The sequence below is a fragment of the Perca fluviatilis genome, chromosome 17 (genome assembly GCF_010015445.1).
Source record: "Perca fluviatilis chromosome 17, GENO_Pfluv_1.0, whole genome shotgun sequence".
Taxonomy (NCBI): domain Eukaryota; kingdom Metazoa; phylum Chordata; class Actinopteri; order Perciformes; family Percidae; genus Perca; species Perca fluviatilis.
In genome coordinates, this window is record NC_053128.1 from 8,817,381 (window position 1) to 8,830,339 (window position 12,959).

The 12,959-nt window shown below is 46.2% G+C and overlaps 1 protein-coding gene across 1 annotated transcript in view; it reads left to right on the forward strand.

The window, feature by feature from the left end:
• The first annotated feature begins 782 nt into the window (after nt 1-782).
• tprn (taperin) overlaps nt 783-12,959 on the forward strand; it is a 33,818-nt gene continuing 21,641 nt past the window's right edge. Inside the window, exon 1 of the mRNA XM_039780354.1 lies at nt 783-3,197. Within this exon, the coding sequence (XP_039636288.1) occupies nt 987-3,197 (2,211 nt within the window). The 5' untranslated portion in view covers nt 783-986. The remainder of the gene's footprint in view (nt 3,198-12,959) is intronic.

Below are 12,959 nucleotides of genomic sequence, written 5' to 3' on the forward strand. Positions count from 1 at the left end.
TTCATGATTAATTATTCCCCCGTGCTCTATAAAGCCTTGCTGTTGTTAATTATGGCTCGGTGATAAATGTTTGATGAGCGACAGTAATCGCTTGTAGTGCCCAAGAATAGCCCTCTTAGTGCTGATTCATGTGGAGCAGGCTACTTCTCAGCTCATGTGTTAACTGCAGCCGGATTATCGACAGGTGGCATCACCGGCAAATTTGCTGAATGTCTAGATAGTCTCTACTTATCACATGATCCGAACAAAAACAATGAAGGGCCTACAGGATCCCCATACTGCAACACTGAGTTGCAGAGGTGTGCGGGTGTGAAAGGAAAACTTTACAAAGACCGAAAAGACAATCAATTTGGAACAGTATTGGCAAACCATAGGTGGTAAAGTACAACAATAATAATAATAATATATTTTATTTTCTACGCTACAAGTCTCGCGGCGTGGTTAGTATTGCATTTAACATAACATTAAATGAAGCAGTATGCAAACAGTATGACAACAAATCTATATTTCATAACTCAATTAAAGACATACCCACTGACAGTATTAAATCGGCTCTAGTATAATAAAGGGAGGGGCGGGATGAACCTGAACGCAACACTTTTGATTGATAGCTCTTCCTCGCCCAGTCAACAATAGAAACGGGAGTGGTTTGCATCAGTGTGTGATGTTCTACATAAAGCGATGGGGCGTATCTGTAAGCAATACGGACCAATCAAGAAGCGGGTGGGACTGCCGAAGCCGCTCGTGCTGCTGCGGATGGGCGGGGCCGCGACCAAGGGTTGTGGGGAGAGAGGCAGTCAGAGTGAGAAAGCAGAGGAAGAGGAGGGAGGAAAAAAAATAGACGATAGGGATGTGTTTGAGTGTGCGGTGAACAGTGCTGCAGGTAGGCTACAGTCAGAGCCCAATACAGGCACCGGACCGCGGCAAAAACCGCCTCAGAGCCTGCCTCTCTCTCCTCTTCATCCCCTCTAAACAGCCACTCCGCAATGTCTGGCGGAGGAGAGGTACGCGTCCTCCGCCAAGAGCCTGGGCAAGAGAGCCCGAGGATGCCGGCCTGGAAGCGAGAGATCCTGGAGAGGAGGAAGGCGAAGGGCGGCGGGTCTGGAGGAGCCGGTGCCGCGGAGACAACAAGCCCCGGCGGTGCGGGTTCGCAGCGGGCTAACGGCGAGACGACGGGAAATGTGAACGGCAGCAGCAGCGGCAGCAGCAGCGGACCCAAGAGAGACAGCGGACCGAGCGGTGGGTCCGGGCGGAGCTACACCATCACCACAGCCAGTCAACACTTCACGAACAACAAAGAGCCACGGCCGACGGACGCGGAGAGGACGACGCCGAGGGAGGACGACAGACACGAGAGCCTGGTGCTACAGGAAAGCCTCGGCCCGCTGGACGAGAACCCGTTCATTAAACTGGAGAAGGAGCGGAGGCGGCGACAGGACCGAGATAACGCTTCTCGTCCTGTCCAGCACATCCTGGAGCTGTATGGCAGTGTACCCGGTATACGGACTATCCGCGCAGACAATATTATCATAATTGAGTCTGACCCGGATTACTTTCCGGAAGCCGGTGGGGTAAACACCGGGTCCAAGTGGCAGCAGAACGGCGTCACTAGTTACAGCTCTCTGAACGACCTCCTGGACCGGAGAGGGAGTGCTGTTACTGAGATAAGAGCCAAGGAAGTGGTCATTTACGACACCACGTTAAGCAAGAGCGAGGAGAACTTGAGCACCCTGGGCCGCCCTGATCACGAGGCCTCATCATATGAGACAGGTGAGGGCCAGGGCAGGGTTAGCCGGATGCTGCAGAAGTTTGACAGCAACTACGGGAAGCTGCAGAAGAAGTCCCACAGCACAGAGAACCTGCTGGACCTGGATTGTAGTGCCAGCAGCAGGCCACGACTCTGGTCCAGGCCACAGCCAGATCTGGTGCCAAAGGCCAGGCCAGGCCCGTCGCTCAGCAGCCCGGGCAGCAGCCAGCCATCGTCTCCTGTCTTCCAGAGTCCCTTGTCTTCCAAACCAACGCCACAGCCTGTTGTCTCTGAGCTGGGCAGCCCCCAACGCTCCGCCGGGACCCCTCAGCCTCTCTTTTCCTTCCGTCAGCGGTTTGAAGAGAGCGGAGGCCATGGTGCAGCTGTCCCCCCAGGGGATGAGCCAGACAGGGTGCAAACCAAGCCCGTCAGAGAGAGAGACTGGGAAAGCTCTGAGGTGCCACCCAAACCCAAGGTGCCATGCTCTCCAGAGACCCGGCGCGTCCGTGCCGAGCCCCCCTCGAGCCCCATCTCGTTCAAGGTGTCGCGCTCCTCTTCTGACTTTGAGATCCGTCCCTCACCGAAGCCGGACCTCACCCGAATTCCTGACGGGGACACCCAGGCACGGGCCCTCGCAAACCTGCGCCTGCAGTCCCGCAACTCCTTCACAGTGATCCCCAAGCGCCGTGTTGCTCCCTCATCTGCAACAGGCAGCCCAGCACCGCCCAGCCCCATCAAGTCTTCCCCTTCCCACAGAGTGGCAGAGGTGCCCACGCCAGGAGTGCCAACCTCCCACGCCCCTACGCCCACCTTGACACCCTCCAAGAGGAATGAGGAGAAAGCACAGGAAAAGGAGTTCGAGAGGCCGATGAGGCTCTCCCAGCCTGAACCGTCTCCTTCTGTCGCCACAAGTCCTGCGCCTCGTCCGACCTCAGAACCTGTGTCTCCATCCCCTGCTCTAACCCCAGCTGCTTACTCTCCCCCCGCTCTGCCTTCCCCCCCCTCTTCTCCGGCTGTCCCATCTTCACCTTCCTTCTCTCCGGTTCCTTCAGACTCTCCAGCCCCGTCTGCTGTCCCTTCTGCCCCGTCCACGGCTCCAGAACAACCCCCCGTGGACCAGCTGCCCGTAACAAACATAGACGACATTGAAGTGGAACCCCAGCAGCGTGTCTCTGCCCCCAGCCCCATGGCGCAGAGGAGAAAGGGGAACACCTTCACCGTGGTCCCTAAACGTAGGTTGGAGGCCGAGGGCCAGCCAAGCTCACCCGAGCCCCAGCAGGAAGCGCCAAGTGAGCCGCCACCGGGGTCCACGCCCCCACAGGCCCCGTACGCTCAGCTGGGCTCCCTGCTGAAGAAACGCTACCCCGCTGCAGAGGAGATCGAGGTCATCGGTGGTTACCTTTCCCTCGCAAAGTCCTGCCTCTCCAAGACGGGCTCCACGGGCAAGAAGGTGAGAGCCAAAACTGAACCAAACTTTGTGGCTTTTGTTGACAGGTTTTTACAACTGCATTCCGAGCATGTCTGGAATCAGTAAGTTTAGTGGGTTAATTGATCAGTCAAACCATTTTGTATTATCAACTAATATCAAGAAGTAATGCCCACATAATAGCTGGTTTCAGCTTCTCCAATGTGGGGATATGTTTCATTTGTCTGGTTTTACATCACTGTTTAACTGAATATATTTGGGTTTTTCGGACAAAACAAACCATGTGAAGACGTCACGTAGTCTCTGAGAGTTTGCGATGGGCATTTTGTAATATCTTCTGACATTTTACTAAGACCGATAAATGAGTCGCCAAAAGTGACACGCAAGACCGGTTCATCGGTAATCGTGGTAATCGTTTGCTGCCCTAATTGCCACATTGTTGTTCAGCTCGATGAAAATAAACAGACGTCAACACTGCAGCACGCAGGAGGAATGTTATTCCCAGTCCTCACAAACCTTATGCATAACATGTACCAGGTCTTCCCAGGGTCGTGATAGTTTCCTCTGATCTAAATGTAGCAGTTGAGCGGCACACAGGAAAAGCTCTGTTTATTGTTTGTGTTTTCATCTCAGTACGTCTATCACTTTTTGTCCGTTTAAGCAAGCCAGTGCACCCCCTGGTCGCCTGTGATTTTTAAGGATTTAAGCAGCATTTCCACCTCATGGTTAATCCTCAGTTATATCAATGCAAGGTGGTGAGTCACTGCCACTCTAAATCTCCACATCCCATCACTTGACCTGCTCTCAGGCCTGGATGCCTAAGTGGATTAAAAGCGTGTGTTTACACAGCCACTTGGAGCGACACAGTCACAGAGTGCTTTTTTTTTTTTTTTTTTTACTGTGGACTGCCGTCCCACAAAGGCAGGTTATTTGTCACAGAGCGCATTATTGGGTTGAGGTGGCCCCTTCCAAGCCTATTGACTGAACAATCTCATCAAGGCTGTATTCAGGTCTCAGGATTTGGCTCGAGGGGAGATTCGGGCCAGCTCCGACCTGTCCCAAACTTTGTGGAAATCGTGTATTGCTTCTTTTACGGTTGAATTCATCTGTAGTGTTTTTTTTTTTTTTTTTTTTTTTGCCCAAAGCTGAGCAATTCCCAGGTGTGCTCCTAAAATCATAATTAATTGATAACAAAGTTTGTGCTTTTGGACATCACCGTTATCTTGCAATCATAATCAGATGTCTGGTGCTTGTTTGGCGAAGGTCTTGCTGCAGTTTGCTCCAGTTTCATCTGTTTCAGGGATTAATTAGATACCAGAGAACGTTTCTTATTCATTTTGAGATTTCTGCTGTGGGCTGCTTTTCACATTCTGCTCTGGATCAGCCCGACGTTATATTTCAGCATGGCGGTGTTTCTGTTGCTCTCTTGACAGCCAAAGATCTCAGCCCGTGGCTTGAACGATCTTTGACGTCACGTAACGCAATACGTCATCCACGTTGCTGGGACGGGTTCAGGGTGCTCAGGGTGTGGAGCGTGGAACCACAGCATCCTGGGTTTGAGTCCAGCCTAGGCCCATGTCATCCCCTCACCCTTCCTCTTAGCCTGCTGTACTCTTGTCTGCCAAAGAGGAAATGTGTTCTGTGTTCAGTTACACACCACAGCCCTACCCCTAGCCTTTTTGTGATTTACAAAGCACCACATCGCCTCTTAATTCTGAATATTTTGAGCCTTTTGGCAGCTCTTCAGTCTAGGCCAGTGTCTCAACCTCTCGTTGGCCTGCAGTCCTGTTTCCTTGACCTGGTCTGCTACAGTATAATCCTCTGCTCTCTAAGTAAATCCAGCTACCGCTTAACAACAGGGGCACACAGCTGAGGCCACTCACGATTGTATCATGTGGAAACAGTGAGCAGCAAATGGAAAGATTCTGATCACATCACATCCCATCATTGAAACTATATCCCATTTGTACTGTGCAGGGCTGGATATGCTCATGTGTATACTACTTATTTGTACTTTAAATACTTATTTGTTATTTTATATAGACCATTTTTTTGCATTTAGACGACTTTTTTTTTTTGTTAGATGAAAGAAAAGCCTGTTTGTGTTTCTCAAAGTAAGGTACAGTGTGATTAAAGTATAGCTTTGAGATCTGCAGAGATTAATCGCTTAGGCTCGTTGTCAACTATCAAATTATTCGCCAGCTATTTTAAATAATCGATTTAATCGGTTGAGTCCTTTTTTCTATGACATTTTTTTTGTGGTTCCATGTTTTTAAATGTGAATATTGTTCTAGTTTCTTCTCTCCTCTGTGACAGTAAACTGAATATCTTTCAGTTGTCAATGTCTTGACAAAACAAGACATTTGAGGACGACATTTTTCACCATTTTCTGACATTTTATAGACCAAACAACTAATCGATTTATCGAGAAAATAATCGCTAGATTAATCGAGTATTAAAATAACAGTTAGTTGCAGCCCTAATAGCTTTGATATCGGGACTGAAACGCTATTAACTCTCATATTGGCAGTTGTATCGAAAACATTTCAAACAGCACTCGGTAAACACCCAAACCCAGAATGCCTTCATTCTTATCGCTGCACCATAACCTAAAATGGGAGTTTGTAGATGTCTTGTGCAGAAACTCTGGAAACATGACTAGAATGTAAAAGACCGTTCTGTGGGTTTGCAGATCATGGCTTTATAATGACTGATATTTAGACTGCTGACTTGTGTGCGTAAGCCTAACCCATGCTACCTGGTTGTGTGTGTCTTTATTGGGTGTGCACATGTGCATGCGAGACTACCACTGACCGTGGCCATGAGACATGAACACATCCTGTCTTTTGTCCTTGTCGCTCACAAACCAAACATTTTCTCCTTTTGTTGTCTAGTCTAGTCTTCTTGGTCATCAAGGCTTAGATTCCTTCTTCTTCTTTTCTTTTCTGGGCAGGGCAGCGCAGGCAATTACAAAAGCATCGAGGCTTGGCCTGGCCTGTATAATTTGTGCGGAATTTTTTGTTCAGGGCCACTTCTGTGTGAAAGCACCCTCCGAGAATGGCCTCGGCTCAGCGTTCTGGTCTGGGATTGGGGTTTTCTGAGAGCTCTTTTTAACCATTTTTATGAGGAACTTGGCTGAAAAAGAATGTTCCATATACACGTCAGTACTCGAGAACTTAACCAAAGCGGATCGTTAACCCTTCCTCCAGTTTTTCCCAAAATATTTTCACTCTGTCCCCATTTTCTTGCTGCATGTTCTGATTTTTGAACTCCCTTCTATGAGTGTAGAATGCTGGACCACATCCAACCCAGTCTCATGTACTCTCTCTGTCTTTATCGCTCCACAAGCACCACTCTCCTTTGTTGTTTTATTCCCTCTCCCCACAGTGCACTGCTTTATTCCTGTGCGGTGGTGGTTAATAAGGCCTGTCCCCTTGCTCCCAGCTTCCTGTGATCTCCTCCTCTCTATTGGGGAAGGAATTGTGGAAGAGCTATGTAGGTCAAGTGCAGCTTCTCGTACCGCTTCACTCCTGCATTTGCATAAAATCTACTCCGGGCTGACTAGTGAAATAGACAGGCCAGGATTGACTCGGTTTTCATCTGCAGTTTGATTGGATTGGGCTCCCTAGACTTGACCAATTTATCTTATGTCCTTGTGGAAAACGACGCCACTCTCTGTTAAGGAGGATACAGCTGGCAACAAGGCACGGGAGGGGGTGGAGTGGTTTGTTTTTGAAATCTCAGCTGCCTATGACCAGTTATTATGGGAAAAGGGAGACCGACCCATGTGTTGTAAGCAAAACTTCCAGAGAGAGAGGCATTTTATCAGCTTACCAGCCTTTTCCCAGTGTTGGTAGCTTCTGTGTATTGGCACTGAGGAACCACTCAGATGACTAATTGTTTAAACTGCTGCAGCATGTTTGTGTAATTATGACCATTCTGTCAAGCTAATGATTAGGTTTGGTGGAGAGGATTGTGTGTTTGTTACTGAAAGGGATACTTATTCAGGTGCTGTTAGTCTCATGGAACTTGGGATTTAGTCGTTTTTCTCTTAAGGTGCACCAAAGTGCTTTCTCCCAGTGAAATACTATTGAACAATTCCTCAAAGGCCGTGCGGTCTATCCCTGTGTACTTGAGGCTTGATCTGATAGGGCTGAAGGGAGAACGTCGGACAAAAATAGTTGGAAACCACTGTCCTAAGCGGTCGGTACAAACCATGATGTAAACATTGTTTACAATTTATAGAAGATCTTTTGGTAATTGTGGCAACTCCATATGCGCATCAGACCGCGGGCGCAGGCCAGCATGTTCCCTGATACATTTACTAATAATGCTCATAATAGTTTTGGATCTCTTTTATGACACCAGAGAAGATAAGTAAACGCAGTAAAGTCACGAGTTCAATGGGTTCTCTCATGTGAGTCAATGGAGCAGGACTGATAACGTAGGACGCCGTTCACCGAAGCTGTCTTTACCTGACCATTCCTATTACCTGACAAATCACATGACTTCATGTTTACGGCTTTGTTTGTATGAGTCAGTGTGACGGGTAAGAAATGTGACAATGGTACCCTGTACTCTTTAATTCAATTCACTTGTATCTATAGTGTCAAATCATAACAGAAGTTATCTGTTAGTCGATAGAGTAGGCTAAGACCACACTCTTTACAATTGACAGAGACCCAAAAATCCTTGGACAGACCCTGAGACTACCGGTTGGGACACAGATACAGATATACAGAAATATAATTCATAAATATTTATAGCAGTTGGCATGATGAGCAGTGCCAATTATAGTAACAATAAAGATTATAGAACTATGACTAGTAATAGCAGAGCGTTGAGCAGCAGCTGCAAACACAATTCAGGTGCCACCCGCAATCTAAGGGAATCTGCGAGGCGAGAAAAGCAAATGGACTCTGAGGAAGAAGCTCCCGGGAGCTAAGTTAGTAACAAGCATTAATGGGATGGATGGACAGATGGAGAAAGAGAGGAGGAGAGAGAAGCTCAGTGTGTCATAGGAAGTCCCCCGGCAGTCTTAAACTTTAGCTAAGGGCTGGCCCAAGGCAAACCTGTACTTAAAGGAGAATTTGTACGTAGCTCTGTTGTTTGTAAATTTGGAGTGCTGTCCGTAGCGACAAAAACGGAAACAATCGCTGTTGCCTACACCGTGTTATCCTCCTGCTACAGTTTGCACCCAGGAGACTGAAACAGGGCAAGTTTTAAACGTGCTTTTAGCCTCTTAACATGTTCGAAATGTCATTACAAGTGCCTACCCGTGTGAAGTGACTCCTTCCTAGTGAACACAGTGAATCTGACTGCAGTAGATGTGAAAGAAATGCATGAAAGTCGTGCTAATTCAGCTGTTTAGTTCTGGCGTTGAGACAGCAGTAAGACAAGTTGCTTAGGGACCGCCTACAAACTACAACACCGAAAAGAGATACAACAAAAATATTTATTAATTTAATGATTAAATAAGGTACTGTCTCCAAACTTACCTCAGTTAGAACTTGTCTCCTGCTAGTTGTACTACAGCACTTTAAAAAAAATAAGCATATGCCTATTTTTGAAAATATTTTTGTATCTCTTTTCGGTGTTGTAGTTTGTAGACGGTCCCAAAGCACTTGTCTTACTGCCGTCTCAACACCGGAACTAAACAGCTGAATGCATTTCTTTCACATCTTCTGCAGTCAGATTCACTGTGTTCACTCGGAAGGAGTCACTTCACACGGGTAGGTACTTGTAATGACATTTCGAACATTTTAAGAGGCTAAAAGCACGTTTAAAACTTGCCCTGTTTCAGTCTCCTGGGTGCAAACTGTAGCAGGAGGATAACACGGTGTAGGCAACAGCGATTGCGTTTTTCTCGCTACTGACAGCCATAGACAGTATATAAACTGGACCAACAGATCCTGTTGCCCTTGGGACAGTAAGTCTCGTGGTTATGACACAATTGTTAGCCTATTTTTACAAAAACTGAGCTTGAAGACGTAGATGTGACGTGAGCAACGTGTCTGAAAGTTGTAAGTCTTCTGGTAGCTGTGCCAAGAGAAATCTCAATCATTCCCAATCTTACAGAGACGGAGAGTGTAGGTATATGTAAGGAGATAACATAGACACAGGCTAATTACTGATCACTAACATGCTAGTTAACATTAGTCATTAAACCTAAACAGCTAACGTAAGTCCAAACTGCCTGCGACCTTCTCCTGTACTATACGGTAATTCCTCTACTGTGCGACAGTAAGTCACTTGGTTATGACACAATCGTTAGCCTATTTTTATAAAAACATCTGCTACGGAGCCATAACGTGAGGTACAAGGTAATGGAGCATTTTATACATTGTCGTGTTTCTTTAGAAATAAACAATGGACAAATGGAGTCTTTAAACGCTTCAGATGTAAAGTTATTTACTGTCAAAGTGACGTCAAAATGAATAGCAGTCAATGGAATGCTAACAGAGGGTGATCGTTTGGTAGCATCAAAATGGCGCCATAGGAGGTTCTGAGTTCTGAAGCGAAGCTTACCCCCTTGCTGACAGCACTCCAAATTTACAAACAACAGAGCTACGTGTTGAAATCGACCGGAAATCTCCTTTAACTATAGTATTAAGTACACATGGACACTAGGGATGGATGCCATGCTTTGGCGCAACAAGAAAGTTACAAACTAGTTGCTCCTACATGAATAAAACCTGCGGTGTAGAAAACACTGCAACGATGGGCATTTAAAAAAAAAAGAAATGCTTTATGAGAAAGTTAGACTTCGCTCCAGTCACATCAAAGTCATGTTTTGTGGCAATAAGTATTCCTCCGCTGTGCAGGCACGTTAAAGACATTATCTGCATCTGTATTTAAAAAAAAAAAAGAGGTTAAAATGGTGGTTAAATGTCATGCACACAGCAGGTTAAAAATACCCAAACCTAAATGCTTAAAAGCTCTCCGTAACACAGGAAGGCCAATGAAAGGGCACACTCCTTCATTTACATTGTGCGCCTGGGCTACAGGTGTGAAAGTCCATTGTGTTTAATTATTTACCACCCAGCATACATTCCCCATCTCTCCTCCCATACACTTCCTGAAAACCTACCACCCTACCCCTTTGCTTTAAAAAACAAACAAAAAAAACAGCCGACCCATTAACCTGAGTGTTTTTCTTTTTTTTTCTTTATTGAGGCTGAGGTGAAGCGACAGGAGAAATGATTCAGATTAGGAGTGTGTTGAAGTTGAGTTATATCACCAAAAACAGAAACCAACTCTCCTGATGATGTGAGGAGACTGAAGTATGAGATCAGGATTCTGGGTTTTAAAGCATTTAGTTAGAGAGGGGGGGGGAGGGATTTCAAGGTAAAACAAGACTTTCTTTAATATTGTCAGGCACCTGGTCAATTTTATTATCACTGTGAGGAACTGCCGAGACAGGTACGTACATTACAGTCCATTAATTTAGCTGTTGCTTTTATCCAACGGGACTTACAATAAGTGCATTCAACCATGTGGATCCAACCCCAAAAAAAATAATCATGCATATCAACTACATCAAATACGCTTAAAGGTCCCATGGCATGAAAATTTCACTTTAGGAGGTTTTTTAACATTAATATGCGTTCCCCCAGCCTGCCTATGGTCCCCCAGTGGCTAGAAATGGTGATCGGTGTAAACCGAGCCCTGGGTATCCTGCTCTGCCTTTGAGAAAATGAAAGCTCAGATGGGCCGATCTGGAATCTTCTCCTTATGAGGTCATAAGGAGCAAGTGATGTATAAAGGGTGGTGATGGTGCCTTTGGTCCGTGAGATCAGGGTTCGATTCCCACTGCGATACATCAACCAATGTGTCCCTGAGCAAGACACTTAACCCCTAGTTGCTCCAGAGGCGTGCGACCTCTGACATATATAGCAATTGTAAGTCGCTTTGGATAAAAGCGTCAGCTAAATGACATGTAATGTAAAAAATTTAAAAAAGGTTACCTCGCCTTTCTCTGCTTTGCCCGCCCAGAGAATTTGGCCCACCCATGAGAGAGAGAGAGAGACATCATGGCTTTCAAACAAGGTTGTTGGTCAAGGCCACACCTCCACCCTCCACATTGTCCCCCCCCCCCCGTCCCCCGTCCCCCCTCTCCTCCTCAACAGCTACAGACCCAGAAATGGCACATCCTAAGGAAAGCTCATTGTGGCACTGGCTCTAGTGGCTGTAATTCTGCACCAAGGCTGAATTTCGGGAAAGAGACTTCAGATACAGTATTAGGGGACCACTAAGGTCTATATAAAAGAGACTTCAGATACAGTATTAGAGGACCACTAAGGTCTATATAAAGAGACTTCAGATACAGTATTAGGGGACCACTAAGGTCTATATAAAGAGACTTCAGATACAGTATTAGGGGACCACTAAGGTCTATATAAAAGAGACTTCAGATACAGTATTAGGGGACCACTAAGATCTATATAAAAGAGACTTCAGATACAGTATTAGGGGACCACTTGAGGCTGGCTCCAAAAGGGAGTCAATCCATATACTGTAGACCCCATGTTAAAACGGCCACAACTTTACAGCAGAACTAAACATGTTTAGTTATTTTTGGATTAGACAGGATCTGGCTCTTCAGAAACCTATGGGTGACCTTACAGAGACTCGTGTTTAGTTTTTTTACAGTGTATGAGTTGGACCATGTCCCGGGTGTAGGATGGGCCTGAGGCATTCACTGCAAGATAGAGCAGCCACTAGTAGCCAGAGCAGGGTGCGCAGGGGCCGCAGGGGTAGTGTGTAGGGTTAGAATTCTCTGCGCGTTTGTCTTCTACAGGCAACCCCTTCCACGTTACACACATTTCATGTGTCATTTGATCCATTGGTAATCTAAAAACATTAGTGCAGCTTTAAATCCAGTTTTTATAGTCTTACAATGTTTCATTCCTGTTACAGGTTTACAAGTTAAAGTTCCATTTTTATTTGGAGAGAGGTGCCTAGGTGTCTTTTGATGACTGATATCACTGGCGGTGCAAATATGCTTTCCTTTTTAACAAGCTTGTCATTTCTTCCGAGGGCTCTGTGGCTGCAGGATGTGGACAAACACACACTCTCACAAGCACAACCCATGCCTAATTTCTGCATAAACCCCCCCGCACAAATACACACTCGCAGGTTTCCCACACAGGCCTCAGGCACATGTGCAGCCCTGCAACGTCAGTGTAATTAGAATTCAGCCAGCAAAGCCCCCACTATCATAGTCATGTTTAAGTGTGTATGTGTGTGTGTGTGTGTGTGTGTGTGTTTAGAGTGCATGAGTAAGAAGAGACTAAAAGCGGAGGACGTTCACAGACGGGGCTTTTTGAAAGTGTATAAAAAGAAAGAGAGTGGGCGAGTGACAGAGGCAGGTAGAAGCCACTGACTTTTAATAACTGTAGTGCTTTTTTTCCACCATCTGCTGTGTGACATACATTTTTCCCAGAATCAAGTAGTTTGGTTGTATTGATAATTTAAGGTAGAAACCCGCTTAGCTGCCTTGATGACTGAAGAACACACCCAGTTCTGCCTCAATTACAAAACACTGTTGGGACTCTATGTGGTTCTTTTTTGTACGGGATGTAAATTTTATTCAAATAGTCTCTCCATGGGAGGCTGTGTGTGTACAGTACTTGACTGTCTTCGTGGTTAACCCATCCTCGTCCCGTGCCTGAGATGTGCTCCATGCAAAAGATGTTTTTGATTTTTCATCGTGTGAATCATTGATGACCTCAATCATTTAGTTTTCCTGTTTACACGATCAAAAGCTGTCCGTCTTACTGCCAT